The sequence below is a fragment of the Engystomops pustulosus genome, chromosome 7 (assembly GCF_040894005.1).
Source record: "Engystomops pustulosus chromosome 7, aEngPut4.maternal, whole genome shotgun sequence".
Classification (NCBI taxonomy): domain Eukaryota; kingdom Metazoa; phylum Chordata; class Amphibia; order Anura; family Leptodactylidae; genus Engystomops; species Engystomops pustulosus.
This window is the reverse complement of record NC_092417.1, coordinates 49,949,847-49,965,880: the sequence shown is the minus strand read 5'-3', so window position 1 is coordinate 49,965,880 and position 16,034 is coordinate 49,949,847. Positions and strand designations below refer to the sequence as shown.

At 39.6% G+C, this 16,034-nt stretch overlaps 1 protein-coding gene across 1 annotated transcript in view; it reads right to left on the bottom strand.

Moving 5' to 3' along the window:
• SYNE2 (spectrin repeat containing nuclear envelope protein 2) overlaps positions 1 to 16,034 on the bottom strand; it is a 248,849-nt gene that overhangs the window by 146,339 nt on the left and 86,476 nt on the right. Inside the window, exons 28-37 of the mRNA XM_072116513.1 lie at positions 14,394 to 14,551; positions 13,689 to 13,836; positions 12,950 to 13,549; positions 10,888 to 11,456; positions 9,718 to 9,888; positions 9,473 to 9,623; positions 7,716 to 7,874; positions 4,520 to 4,681; positions 3,769 to 3,870; positions 2,570 to 2,725 (exon numbers count right to left, since the gene is read on the bottom strand). Coding sequence (XP_071972614.1) covers positions 2,570 to 2,725; positions 3,769 to 3,870; positions 4,520 to 4,681; positions 7,716 to 7,874; positions 9,473 to 9,623; positions 9,718 to 9,888; positions 10,888 to 11,456; positions 12,950 to 13,549; positions 13,689 to 13,836; positions 14,394 to 14,551 — 2,376 coding nt within the window. The remainder of the gene's footprint in view (positions 1 to 2,569; positions 2,726 to 3,768; positions 3,871 to 4,519; positions 4,682 to 7,715; positions 7,875 to 9,472; positions 9,624 to 9,717; positions 9,889 to 10,887; positions 11,457 to 12,949; positions 13,550 to 13,688; positions 13,837 to 14,393; positions 14,552 to 16,034) is intronic.

The following is a 16,034-nucleotide window of genomic DNA, read 5'->3' as shown; positions in this document are numbered from 1 at the left end:
AGTCCCTGGGTTACATACAAGATAGGGTCTGTAGGTTTGTTCTTAAGTTGAATTTGTATGTAAGTCGCAACTGTATATTTTATCATTGTAATCCCAGACAGAACTTTTTTGGTCTCTGTGACAATTGGATTTTTAAAATGTTGGGTTGTCATAAGAATCAATATTAACACTAAAGCTTCATTTCAGACACATTTGATAACTGTTACAGCTGTTTATTGTAGCCTAAGGCTAAAGTACAAGAAATTACCAATATACAGAGGTCCGTTTGTAACTAGGGGTCGTATGTAAGTTGAGTGTTCTTAAGTAGGGGACTGCCTGTATTTAATATAACACACATTTTCATTTATCAGAATCATAGCTATAAAGTTTACTCATTTCAGGTAAAATCTGACACTTCTCTGCTCATTGTCAAGTACCTTTGAAGCAGTTTTTTCAGGTAACAGGTGAGATAACACATAAAGGTGGGGATCTACAAAGGACATTTTATACCAGATGGGACTAGTAGATTAATGGGGTAAAATATGGTGACAGGTTCCCTTAAAACATTAAAGTTGCAGTAGGCAACTAGACTCAAAAATACAAATGGTGGTACCAAACTGGAAAAGTTTTTCTTCATTCAAATAAGTGTCCAGGTTGCAGAAAGCTGCTATTAAAACAATACTGGACAGTGGACCCAACTATGGGGGTTTGAAAATATCCTGGCAAGGTAAATTTAGTTATGCTTTAATTGGTCATTGGCAGATCATACACATGTTGGTTGAGTAGACCATCTGTTTACCCCAAATGTGTTTGGGACATCCCTACTTTCACCACATCAGACTTTTCAGTAGATATTGCAAAATGTAGATAAATTTGTCAAGTTAATGGCCAGATTTAGACTGTATACTGACCTTCACCTTCAAAATAGGACATTACAGAAAGTAGCAGTACCAAAGCCACTTAGCACTATCACTTTGTGATAGACACTGAAAATCACAAAACTTTGTGTCTTTTTATTTATTATCACAAATCGAAACTGGACGAAGATTCACATAGCGAAGTTTCCAGATATAAAATAAACCTCAAGGAGCTAAAGTTTTTCCTAAGTGTGAGATCCTATGTCAGTCAGTCCCAGTTGTTGGAAGGCTTTACGTGAAATAGTAATAGACTCCTGAAGACCATCTTGGAATAAAAAAAAAAACCCAATGCTAATCCGATAGAGGGCAAGGTAAGACATTGCTCCAGATGCCACCTGGTCAGGGCCACATGTACCATAAGACGGGATGAAGTTCCCGCCTCAGGGGGCAGATTGTGGACCCATTTTGGAGCTGCAAATAGCCGCTAGTAGAGCAGATTTGCCAAATGCTGGGCAGACTGTGCGCAGCACTCTGCAGGACACAGGTCAGCGTGTGTGATCACGTCATCAAGTGCGCCAGCTTGGGTCTCTTCACAGAATCCATCTGCCGGCACCAGCAGGAGTGGAGCTGTGGGGGAGCTCTGAGGCTGGAGGTAAGTACAATGATTATTATTTTTATACATGTCATGGCTGTGCATACTGGGGGAGGAGGCTGTGCATATTGGGGGGGAGGGGGTCTGTGTATACATGGCATGTGGGAGAGGCTGTGTATAATGGGAGAGCCGTGGCTCTGCATACTGTCTACTGGGGGAGTCTGTGTGGTACTGGGGTTGACGTAACTCTCTATAGTACTGTCTATGGGGGAATCTGTATCTGAATCTATAGGGGCTATAGATTTTAATTAAACTGGGTGGCCTTATATGGAGCACTGTATATAATGTAATTTGGGAGTATTTATTTCAAAATTGGATATATATCAGGTGTGTATAAAAATTAGCAGGGGGCTTGGTATATATAGTAAATTATGGGAGCTGTAGATACTAACATTTATTCAGACTATTTAAAGGATATTTTATGCAGGGAATTGTGTGTTCAGTCATGATGTTTATTTAGGAAAACACTCCATTATAGTGTAAGTGACTGTGCTAGTTTTAGGGTTGCAGTGTGGAGTTGTGCTGCATTGAGCTGAAAACGCTTGACTGTGAATTCAGCAGAGATAATCCATGGCCTGGAGAAATCGTAAAGAAGTCCACTTCCTGATGGAGCTGTTCGACACCTGAAAGGTATTAGATGTCACTAATGTCTGTCATTGACTGACTAATTGTGTGTGAGGTAGGCGGGGCGCAGCATTTTCAATTTTCACCTCAAGAAGCAAAAATACTAAAATTGGCCCTGCACCTGTTACCCGTTCAAGAGAACCTAAACCCTTACAATTGTCTCCACTAGCTAAAACAGTCTCAAAGAAGTAGTGGTTGATACTTATGACCTAATGGACAATACATTCTGGTGACAAACAAATGATGCATATTCAAGATACCCGGCACCTGCATTTATCTCAACCAATATTGTATATGTAACAGCCAAATAAGAAATATAAGCTTACAGATTCTATAATTACATCCAGCAGAAGACAATAGTGAATTCTCTCATACTGATTCTGCTACATGGACTACAGATCTATTATGGCTCTATATCTATTATTGGCAATGCTTGTTATTCACATTTAGGATTTACCTCATTTCCTGTCATCTGTGGTAATTCCTTTGCCTCAGAACAAGTATCTGGTGAGTCAGGCGCTACGGCCATCGGTGATTTATCTTCATTTTTAGATTTTTCTGACACAAATGAAGATATTGTAGTGATTTTATTCACTAAAGAGGTCTTTATAACCTGAATAGTAAAGAACATAAAAAAAATCAGTGGAAATATAAAATGTTTGATTCATCCCCCCAAATGACATGTCTCTATTAGCGAATACTACAGCAGATTTATGCTGTTTTGTAACTCCCGTAGTGGTGAATAAGACAACACGATGAGCATAGAAAAGCCTTGCTCCGCTGTATCTGTAACTCCAACCTGTTCAACATGGGTACACTCTGGAAACCCTATGCAATGGGCCACATTTATCAAAAACAGTGGAGTGTGCAAGGTGCGCCTGATTCATGAAATGTGTCACACGGTCTTCATTAATCTGGCGCCCCCTGCACTGCTCTGGAAGTGTGCGCCATTTTTTTTGTGCCTTTTGTTTCATGCTGCAGAGTTGTGGCGAAATTGTCACACACATAGGACAGAATTGTGGCGGATGGTCCAACTAAGCAGTAACAGCCACTTTAGGAGCACATTTTTCTGTCTTCTTGGCCATAGTGCAGCCGTGACTGGCACAGACTCTTTATAAATACATGTACAAGCAGTATACACGTTCTTTCTAGTGCAAAATCAGACAGAAAACTGGCGCAAACACTTTAATAACTGTGGACCAATTTGTTATGTCTAGTTAAGAGGCAGAGGAGGTGGAGCAAGATACTGTTGCGGATCATTTATAAAGAGTTTACGCCAGAAAGAACGGATGTTTCCGACTATCCCGACACCTCCGTCTTTTTTTGGCGCAAGTGGGCGTGGCCTAACGTTTCCACATTATCCTCCACATTTATGTGTATTTTGTCGGCCTTTTTGGGCGCAATTTTTGGCACACGATAGACCAGGAAAAAATTGGTCAGAGAGCAAAATTAAAGCACAGTCCATGTAAGATTTTGGCGCACATCTAATTGATGTCGGCATTTTTATGGCGCCCAACTAATCAGTTCCGTCTACCCATTAATTACTAACAGCCTTGCCCCACTTAAATACATCAGGCTGTGCTTTGCGGAGACTGATCTCCGATGCCGACAGACGTGCTTGCGCCACAAGCAGTACATGCAGTCTACTTTCCTTACCTGGAGTTCAAAGGGAAGTTCAGCACTTTGTAAAAGTTTCTGTATTTCTGTGGATTTCTTACTGATTTCCTCCAATATTTTCTCTTGGTTCTGGAGCTCAGTCTGAAGGGAAGAAAAATAATCAATATGTTATTTTGTAATTAGATAACATAACCAAATATACATAAAAGATTCCGGAAATACTATCCAATATATTTTTTATCAGTGTTCAATAGTCAAAAATTAAAGGGGCTGTTTCCGACTAACAACCTCTCTATATAGCAAACTAAAATTTGCTATATACGGTCCCTCCTATATACAGAATGGAATCACTAAAGCCAGAAATATATATATATATATATATATATATATAATAGATGTTTTATAGTCCTCTAATTTCATTGGAACTGACCAACCATCTAACGTGTATGGGGGTCTTCCTTGACTCTCCCTGGAGAGTGGTCTGTTTGTCATTAGATAGATAAGCCACTGTGTAAGCTATCCCTTCTCTGCTATTTACTACACATGCCCTTCTCGGCTGAGCAGAGCATGCATGTGTATTGGGGAGTAAGAGGGGATGGTTGTCAGCTGAAGAGGCTTTTCGTTGAAACTGTCATTCACACAATGAGGGAGATTTATCATATCCCAGCACTCTGTGCTCCAAGGTACAATGAAGCCCCGCCCCTCCGGCACCTCGGTTCAGGAGCTCCGTTCTGATATGCCAGAAAACTGGTGAATAAGCCCTGATAAATGTCCCCAATAAATTACTTACATGTAGCAATAGGAACTCAGCACTTGTGAAGTTTGCACTTTCCAACAACTTTATTTTTGCTTCTGTCCATGGCTCCAACTCTTGTGACAGCTGCACAACTTTGCTCCACAAACTTATCGCACTTTTCAAGTTTTCATTATTGCTGTCAAGTTTTTCACATACCTGTAAAAAAATTCCACAGAGATGAAGAGACACTCAATACATTATATGCTGACAGCTCAGGCACTAGCCTAACAGAGCAATGTTGTTTAACCACTTGTTTACTGGCTTTTTACTTTTCCATTTTAATTTTTCCACGTCCCACTTTCCGAAAGCCGTAACTTTTTTATTTTTCCGTTTCCAAGGGATTGTTATCTGTGGGACATATTGTAAATACTCTTGGCACTCAGGCATTGCCGCTGTACAGGTGACGTGGTCAGGCTTGACCACGGCCAACTATCACAGTTAATGACAGTATGTAGACCGTAAAATAAAATACTGGGTACCAAACTTCATTATTATTATTATTATTATTATAAACTCCAAAAACAAAAAAATAGACGATACAGGCAGTCCCCAGGTTACATACAAGTTAGGGTCCGGAGGTTTGTTCTTAAGTTGAATTTGTATGCAAGTCAAAACTGTATATTTTATAATTGAAGTTCTAGACAATTTTTTTCTTTTGCCCCAGTGACAATTGGAGTTTCAAAATTTTAGCTGTAAATGGACCAAGAATTATCAATAAAGCTTCATTACAGACACCTTACAGCTGATCATTGCTGTCTGGGAGTATTGTAACATCCAGAGAGCTTCACCAGAGGTCACAGTGGGCAGAGGGGTCAGTCTGTAACTATGGGTTGTCTGTAAGTTGGGTGTCCTTAAGTAGGGGACCGCCTGTATTCATAAAAGTGTTAAGACCTATAGAGTCAAAGTCCTTCCGAGGAGTGTATAGTCCAAAAATGGCAGCCCTCGAATACTCCAAGAGTGAAGAAGATAACATACTTTATTACCAAAATATGTATCTAGCTACGTTTCTTAAAGGGAAACTGTCTTTAGGAGCCCTTTTTCTGGCTCCAGCATGTCCCCATAGTTTACACATTGCCAAAGAGGTTTTATAGTAAAACTGTTTAATTTAGATCAAAGTTTACCTTTCTGTATGCAGAGCTGTGTCCCTTGTCTCATTGGAGTGGCCTGAAAGGAGCAGTTTTCCCCACTGCTTGGGAAAGCACTCCGTCATATTTCGATTTCAAATTTTTTTAAAAAAAAACATGCCCCCATATCTACAACCCCTGTTGTTTTTGCGCTCAGGAGGTCATACATGGCTCCTCTTCTCGCTTCATCTGCGCATGTCTGCACAAGGATTGCCGAGAATAGCTTGATGCGGTCAGCGAGAAGACGAGCCAGGGGCAGTCAGACATGTATGAGGTCCCGAGGGGAGGAGTGACCGGAGGGTAGAGATATGGGAGAATGAAAATGAGAAAACAAAAACAAACAATAATTTATTTGCAAATTATGGTGGAAAATCAGTATTTGGTTTTCTATGGGGCTGAGATCTGGAGACTGCCTAGGTCACTCCAGGACCTTCGTTGCCTTGGTGATTGGCTTGGGATCATTGTCATGCTGAAATATCCAGCCATGTTTCATCTTCAGTGCCCTTCCTGATGGATGGAGTTTTGCACTCAAAATCTCATGATATATGGCCCCATTCATTCTTTTTTTATCTACTTAGATCAGTCGTCTTGGTCCCATTGCAGAGAAACAGGCCCTTGTCATGATGTTGCCATCCCCATGCTTCATAGTAGGTTTGGTGTTCTTTGGATGCAACTCAGCATTCACTTTCCTGCAAACACAATGAATTGTGTTTCTACCAGACAGTTCTACTTTGGTTTCATGTCACCATAAGACATTCTCTTCTGGAACATCCAAATGCTCTCTTGCAAACTACAGACAGGCCCAGATATGTATTGGCTTAACCCGGGGGGACACATCTGGTACTGAAGGATCTGTGTCCCTGGTGGCATAGTGTGTTACTGACGGTAGCCTTTGTTACGTTGGGTAGGTCCCCTATGTGGTTCTGGGATTTTTGCTCACTGTTCTTGTAAACATTTTGACCCCACGGTATGAGATCTTGCATGGAGTCCCTGATCGAGGGAGATTATCAGTGCTCTTGTATGTCTCCCATTTTCAAATTTTTGTTCCCACACTTGATTTCTTCACACCAAGCTGCTTGGCCTTTGTAGATTCAGTCTTCCCAGCCTGGTGCACGTCTACAATTTTGTTTACCATCGTGGAGTTTGGAGTGAGACTGTTTGAGGTTATGGACAGGTGTCTTATATACTGATAACAAATACAAGCAGGATCCATTACTACAGGTAATGGGTGGAGGACAGAGGAGCCTCTTAAAGAAGAAGTTACAGGTCTGTGAGAGCCAGAGATCTTGCTTATTTGTAGATGACCAAATACTTATTTTTCACCATAATTTGCAAATAAATTCTTTAAAAATCAGACATGACACACCCATATAAGATTACACAGACAAATATAATTTGGGCAACAGTGTAGATGAAGACTGTACCCCTGTGCAAAAGTTTAGCTTATGCTCCCCATGTAGTTTCTCACTCTACTAATAATGTTGTTCTGTATGCCATACCATACATTCCCTAGAAATCAAGGAGACACAGGATGACACCTTCCTGCACAACATTGATTTTTATGGGAATTCCAGGGTAGCTTACAGGACGAGTCAATGGGGCTTATATGCAAGAACATAAGGCAACTGCAAGAGTCAAGGTTTTTCATTCATGTAAACAGCTGCTGAATAAAATCAGGTCACCATATTGTGGCTGAGCATCTATAAGAGGTTGTATTAACCTTGATCAGTTCACTGAGTCATGCTGCTAGCAAACAGAAATGAGAACATGCAAAGCCATGAGTACGATCAACAAGAGTGGGAAGTAGCTGTAGAAAGGGGATCTGTCTCATTTTTCTTATAATAGTTCTAGGAAATATGACTTGCATGCTTTCCAAAAAAATTCATAATGACTATGGTGTTATGGATATATATTATATAGGTTATTAGTATATTATATGCTCAGAAAAAGTGTCACTTGCCAACAATCACCAATAAACGCAAAAGACATTTGGGCAGCTCCTCCACTTGCCCCCTACTTAAGTTATGATAAATCTTCTACTGTAAGTTCTCATGAAAGATACGTACATCTAACCACTTGTCAATCAGCGTGTTGGCTTCTGTCTGGAATGGCGCATCTTCAAATCTTTTTATCTTGCTAATCTGAAACTGTAGCTTTTTGCAAATGGAGTTTATCTCGTCTACGTTTTCAGAGTGATCCTCAATCTCCTGTTTCAGGTCTTGAACCTGACATGAAAATTAGATTTTAAAATGTAAGCACAATGTATATTGGATTAACAAAAATTAACAAACATATTGAGGTTACAAACTTCAATTCACTTGTGTGTTAAATTGACAGTTTCAAGAATCTTTACTGTGACTTTTTCGGTGGTTTGTGTAGCGTAATGTGTCAATTTATACATGAGAAATTTCTATTTAGTTTAAGAGATTGCGGGCTGCACTTCTATAAAATAAGCATCTGAGACTACTTGTATTTTCTTTAGAGACACAGAGACACCTAGTGTCAAATTTTGGATTTGGCTGATTTAGTTTTTTAAAGCATCCATCTCTTGTGCAGCCATACATTTACCTGGATATGGATGCTGAAGGGGGAAATATATGGCTTTGCAAGCCACACTATTCCTCTATGGTTAGATTACAATATGTGTTTTTTGTACATGTTTATATGAATTATATTTAGGTACCAGGTATACATTAGACACATAAACCAATACTATTTCAGCTAGACCTATTGAATTCAGTGCAATCTTTAAAGGAAACCTGTCATCAGAAATTGATCTAATAAACCACTAGCAGTATGTGGTCAAGCAGCTGAACACCTTCTGGTTAATGTTTCTTTCATGGCCCAGTGTGGTGACATCATCCAGAAAATCAACTTTGAAGAGAGATCTAAGTCATATGTATAAAGTCATGGGGGCGGAGAGTTAAACACTGAAATCAAGCTCTCCTGCCTACGATTACCTCTTTCAGTTCCACAAAAGGGGAGGGGTCAGCGTGGAGTTCAGCTGCACTATGGGTGAGGACAATTTGACTCTTTTAACCTTATAAGAATCCCTCTTTTTATGTGCACTTGCATTGTTTTCTTGAGATATGTCTGATGGGGATTAGTTTCCACAATAGGTACTCGTTGTCCATCTCCCAGGTGTGCTTACACAATATTCCTATGTTGTTCTTACTGCCACTGTGCTAAATATTACACACAATGTTAACCCACGCTGTCTAGTGTCGGGGTATATCTCCCCTGGGCACAGGTTTCTATTATCTTGTATGTATTTGTTGTCATGGTTTTAAAACTGTTTTGTTTACAATAAAACTATCTATATTTGATTATACTCCCTTTTGTGGAACTCTTTTTTGGTTTAAATAGTATTCACAAGTTCCACTGGTGCTACTAATATCAAATTGTGTATATTGCTAGCAAAAATTCTTTTTTTGGTTTGGTTTACCTCTTTCAGTGTAGTTGACATCATTCACCGGACTTCAGTAGATCTGATTAATGATGTCCCTGGTCACAGGACGATCAATTACAGTAAAGGGGACGTTCTAGGGCAGGGAAAGCTTGACTTCAATGTTAAACTCTCCGCCTCCTTGACTTCATAAAACCAATTTACATCTCACTTCAAAGTGGATTTTCTGGATGATGCCACCACACCATGAAAGAAACATCATCTAGAAGCTGCTCAGCTGCTTGACAACATACTGCTAGTGGTTTATTAGGCCAATTTCTGATGACAGGTTCCCTTTAATGCATAAATATATTAATTAAACCTCTCAATAAAGTCTATTCAGAGCATCTAATTGCTAATCGGGTTTCATATCACTACCTTTATCATCATTTTATGAAGATTGTCTTTCCCAATGTAAGATGACTGTTGACAAATTGTAGACTCTGCTTTCTGTATCAAAGACGTCAATGTTGTCCTGCTATGCTGGAACCTCCGAAGGAGATCAATTATCACTTCACATTGCTCTTTGCTGGAAAAAAATAAAATTGTCTCTAGAAATAAGAGCTCCAAGTAAAGCTACAAAGGCAAAATATATAAAGACAGAAAGGTGTGACAACCCTTACCTGTGAGCAAGGTAATGCTTTGTGTCTTCCCACAATTCCTCACACTCTTCAAACCCAGATAAATCTTTACGTTGTGAAGAATTTAGCACCTCTTGATAAACATCAAAAATCGAATTTTTTTCTTGGCCAAGTGTCTCCAACTTTTTCTCCAATGTTGTCAAAGACTTCATTCTAAAACAGAATAGATGGAAAAACAAACTGTAATATAAAACACCATAAAATAATAGTAAATCTAGAAGAGGTTCCTCTTTAGCTGTATCGGGTAGTAGTTTATAATGGTATTATAGGTATTTTGTGTAATATCACCGCCAAAAAATCCAGTAAACTTGTGCAAGAGTATGAGATAACATTGGAAAGTCCTAGCTCAGGCACTTTGAAATACCAAAGCTTAAAGGAAACCTACCATGAGGTATTTACCATGAGAAGTAGATCTGATGGTCGATTCCTCTTACCTGCCTCTGCCCTAATCTATAATTTAATGATTCTGGAACCTAACCTAATTTGTTAATTTATAACAATTTATTAATATGTAAATTAACTGCAGAGGCTACTGGGAGATAAGGCTGCTCGACGCCCCACTAGCCTCTTCAGTTAACTTACATATTAATAAAATAAAGTTTTTAACATGTTAGGTTACATTCCAAGATTACAGATTAGGGTAAAGGCAGGCAGGAGGAATCTGCCACCAGATCTACTTCTGATGGTAGATTCCTCGTGGTAGGTTTCATTTAAGGACTGGTTTAGATTTCCAGGTGGGAAAACCACGGCTTTGAGGGAGAGCCATAAAATGCATTAATGTATTTTGAGTATTTATGTAAAGAGAGTCCTACCTCTGGTGCTGCTCTCTCATCTCTTTATGCTTTAATAGAAAGGGCTATAAACAAGCATGACTGCCTGTACATTGATGGTTAGGTGAAAAAAGGTTAGTAGACCCCTCTTCTCCAGAAGTAAAGTCTATGGATCATGACTGGATCCAATTTTAAATATATGCAACCATTTTCAGGGTTGTCTGGATATGATCAACAAGTAACCTCTGATGTGAGGACAAAGTGGGCTGAACCAGCAGAATTGTAGAACAATCTTTTCCATATAGCCCTGTGGTATCTGTCCCTTCACAAATTATGTCAAAAGGGCCAGGCAGGTTGAATTATTATAAAGATTGATATTTACCTCTTTTGCACAGCATGAATAGTTGCATCCTTTAAGCCAATTTTATCAATTTGATCCTGAATATCCTCAATATTTTTGCATAAGTCTTTCATACGTTTGATTAATTGCTCACGGTTTTCCATTTCTTGTAGGTTCTGAATCTCTCTTAGGACAGCTTGCTGAGCACTCTCCAACTTCTCAAAGAAACCACTAATCATTTTCTGGCATGAGGTTTCTCCACCGTTTTCGGGATCTTCTAGATGAATCCCTGCAACTTGCATACAGTCATCAAGCTTCTCAGCTTCTTTTCCCAGAAGATAGATATCTTTTTCTAAAGATTCAAGACTTAGCTGCTTCTCCTGTAGGGTATTCCTGTCCATACCTAACACTGGGAGTCCAGCTTCAATTGACTTTTTTGTTGCTTTGAGAGTAGACAAAAATACCTGCAGGGATTTAAGTGTTTGACCACGTTCTGCTATTTCTTCATTAGATGCTTGAAGCTCAGTTCTATATTCCGAGACAGGTTCAGTGGATGAGGCATCCAAAGTGTCCAGTTGTTGGATCTCAATTTCAAAGGTGTTTTGTACTTCCTGAAAAGGGAAAGCAAATAACTGATTATATTACTATTCATGTTTCAGTTCTATGAAACAAGGAAGAAGGGGCTTCTAAAAAATAAACATTACATTTCTTTATTCACTAGAATTATTAAAAACGCTCTTGTGTCTAGATATTGTTGTTACATATTTGGTGATTAACCTCCCAAATGTCCTCTAATGTGTCCAATGATGGTAGTCAAACATGCTCAGTATTTCAATCCCATCACCAAAATGTGTGTGTGAGTGATTCATGATAACTTGTAGGGCAACTAATGGGAATATAGAAGAAGCGGTGGCTTCTAACAGGCACTGGACAATCTGAGAGGGAATTGAAAAGAGCCCCAGGTGACCATAACAATATGTTAAAGCAATTTGAAAAACATTATTCCAGTTCCAAGGATGTTCTGCTTTGTTTCATTGAAGCAAACAATGTCAACATCAGGCCGTTTAAATTACAATTCTATGTCAAGAAGCAAGCACAAAATAAAGATATATTGATTTTTTTGTATCATAATGGACATTATGTGGCACTAATGATTTTTCAAGGACATCTACTATCAGATATACTGATGGTAGATGCCTATAACTCACCAGTCTACTGTCTTCTAGCATTTATAAAATGTCTTTTATTACTTTATAGAGTATTCTTATTGCCGAAATATACACTTCTATTCCATATGCTAATGATCCGGAGGAACTCAAGCTTACGTCACCTTAGCTCCTCCTGGCTCAGAGGGCCGAAATTTTATTCTCGCCCTGTATATTTTAATTATAGCCGGTCCTGCCCCGAAATCATTCAGACTGCCGGTGACATCACCCAGCAATCTGTAATTCTCTCGCACACACGCGCTGAGATCAGTCTGAATGATTTTGGAGCCCTATAAAAGTATTAAGGTGTGAATAAATTATTGGCCCTTGGAGCCAGGAGGCGCTCAGGTGACGTAAGCGTCAGCACCTTTGGCTCATTACCATATAGAATATAAGTGTATATTTCGGCAACAATTGGTGAGTTGTTGGCATCTACCATCTGTATATCTGATGGTGGATGTCCTTTAAAGTTTTGTTACCGAACTGTTGCATTCATCTTACAGGGGTTGTGTCATAATAGACCCTTATCCCTTATTCACAAGTCAGGAGATATGTTAGGAGATTATTGTGGGAGACCCAAATAAAGGGAGACCCAAAGTCCCTTGAATTGTCCCATACTGAATTAAGCTTAGCGAGTGCTGTATTCAATTCAAATCTTATAGGAGTGAATGGATCTCAGGTCAAACCTGCACCAATAAGCTTACATTCGGTAAGGGGAATTTCAGATGACTTTCACTCTCCCGTTCTGTTGTTAAATGGTAAGTGTCTACTGTAGCACAAACCCTTAAATGGGGGGTTTCAGTATTTGGTGGAAGAGACAATCTATCACTAAATTTGGTCTACAACAGTTGGTTTTATGGAGCATGTGCATTGTATACAATTGACAGTCGCAGCAGTACCTTCATCTCTTGCAGAACTGTCGCTAACTTTGATACAGTAAATTTCTCCATCTCAATCTGCGAGGAATCATTTAGTGTCCCATGTAAAGAGTGCATCTCGGGTCCCGGTCCACTTTCCAACTCTGCTAACTTCTGCAAAATAGATTGTTCTACTATTTCTATCTTTTCAAAGAATCCCTCAAGCATTTTCTGGCATGATGTTGGCCCTTTGTGTTCTGGATCTTCTAAGTAGATCTCTGCTGGTTCTAGACGACTATCCAGCGTTTCTGCATCTTTTCTCAATGTGTATACTTGCTGCTGTAACTTTTCAAGGTTTTCCTGCTTTTGCAATAGAGTTGCTTTGTCATTTCTAAGCTCTGCGGCTTCATCCTGAATTGCTTTCTTGGTGACAGCAAGGGTAGATAGAAATATCTCCAGTTCTTTCAGAAGATCCTCTTTTTCTTTCATTCTTTCATTTGTCACTTCTAACTGAGTTTTGTATTGCTGGACAACAGACTGAACAATTTCTACATCTACTGGACTGGATGGATCAATGACCTCGGTAGCGGATTCCAGATGGTGACATTGATTAATATGATCTGTGACTAAACTCTGCACATCCTACACAACAAGACAAAAATAATCCACATTATTACGGTAAATATTCATTCAATACAGTTTGGTATGAAGTCAAACCTTTTGTCTAATGTCCTATAACAACTTTATAGATAAATCTCAAGTTCAACAAACATCTATTTACCTGCAGATCCTGATAAACAGAACCAATGTTGGATATCGTGAACTGCTGTACAGCAGGGTCTGAAGTCTGTCCACTTTGTTCACATAAAAGAGACACTTCTTCCTCGATGGGCAAGAGGACGTTAATGGTAATGCTTAGAGAATGTATTCTACAACAACAAGCACATTATAACATTATACTCCATATACATTGCTGCATGTTCAGAGGCTTCGTGTAAAATCATAGAATTAGAGCTTTTTTAATTAATTGATCTTAATGTGGTTAAAGAGATTTTCTTGGATTTCTGGAAAACTTCCTAAGAGTTGGGTTGACAAAAAAAGGGAACTTACCTTGGTCCAGTTGGTGGATTCGGCACCACGGTTGTCTTTGTCACTGATGGCTTGTTCATGTCATTGGGTCATGGAATCCACTGCGTCCAATCAGTGACCTCAGTAGACCATGGGATTTCACTTCCTCTTACGTCACCTGTGCTTTGCTGAGGCCACTGATTGGCAGACACTGCAGTGTTGCATAGCCATAAAAGCTGGCCTTAACACTGGCCTAATGCTGGTAACTGACCATTTGTTGGAAAGTACTGAATACCTTAACATGGTATAAGCCATCTGTTTGATTAGTTTAACTTAAATACATGATTAGCTACTGGGTAGTGGGTGTCATCATGACTGCAAAATTATGTTTTATTTTTAATAAAATGTTGGAGCTTACCTGCTCTCTATTTCTTCAGAAACAATTGACAAAGAATACTGCATAGAATATCTTGTCTCAGAAACCTTCTTCTTCTCATTGCCATGTACAAGCAGCTCCACTTTTTGTGACGTGGCTTCAAACTCCAGCCAGCTTCTGTTCATTTGATCCAGTAAAATCTAAAATATATGTTAAAAATAAGAGTACTTGCTTAAGGATGTGTGGTAGATTAAAAAATTGAATTTGTCATAATTAGCCTGTAATAAATTCAATACTTCATGCTAAAAATTGAAAATGTAAGATTACTTCAAATGCAATGTGTTGTAAGATGTGAGCAGTAACTGATCCCACCAATTACCATGCTAAAGATCCAGAATATGCCCAGTTGTTTCCAAAGTTTCGGTCCCTTTGAAGACCAATGGGTCTAATGACGCACCAGGTGAGCAACCCCTTAAAGAAGGGTGTAGAACACAGGGAGACACAGAAGCTGGACTGTGTGAGAGCCACACCTCAGTGACAAAAAGGACAGGAATAGGACTTTTTTATGTTTTGTTTGCTGCTGGATGTTTGCAAATAAATGCACAGTTTGGACGTTTTCATTGCTGACCCCCCCCCCTCCCCCCCCCCCCCATTTGAGCTGATCCACTACAGTACCCAGAATGCAAAATCCACCCATGCCCTAGACTTTCAAGATGGCGTTGAAACCTCTTTAAATGCGATAAACAGAGAAGATTATAGTCCAGCTTCTTCTGCCAATGACTGGCAAATGGACAAGTGGTCTCAGGGCTGTGGCAAAGCCATGTCGGACACCATGGATCCTAGTGAGAAGACATAAATGCATCACCTCATTCCTCTCAAGCTTCTGCGCTAGCAGAAGAGCCCACAATCAGGGATGCAATAAAAGTGATTTGCGGCTGCAACACTGCTACCAGCTCCCTGATGCAACCGGCAGGAGGCATCTATATTGTATCTATATTCTGACTTGATGTAAATAAAATATCTGAGCTCACCAAATAGGTAAAACAGCACACCTTGGTGCTTGAAAACGACTTTGTAAAATGTAAGAAGGCTTCTAAATCTGTCCAGGAGCCCTCTGATAAAAGTGACAATACTAGAGAAGGGGATACTCGAGAAGGAACAGGACCCTACAGCTTTTATTGAGGACTGACTACTGCAAAAGCTTGGGAGGAAGACCCTGCCCCTACTATTTGCCACAGAAAGGACACACAGGGTCCCCACCCATCCATTACCAACCTGTATCGCCGCCCAGACCAAAATCGGTGAAAGTGCTTCATTTTAATTATAGAGACTGGCGATTAATGGAGACAAAGTATCCCATGTGTGGGTTCTTCTTTGAATGTACAAGAGAAAAACCAAGTTTATGGAAATAAATAGACAACTGCATACATTGAATGTTTCCTATTCAATTCTGTACTCAGCTAGGGTAGCGGCGCTGGGTAGTACTGACTTTTTAAAAGATCCTGGTTCTGCACAGCAATGGCTGGATCAACATAAAGATCAACTTTCTGTTTGTGATCAGGATGTGGAATAGTGATGCCTGCCTGGGAACTCAGGTTTTGTGTGCCATGTGTAGAGCTCTTACATATGAATGCCGAAACTGCAATTTTCTAAGTTGTAAAGTTTTGTCTAGATCAGATGTTT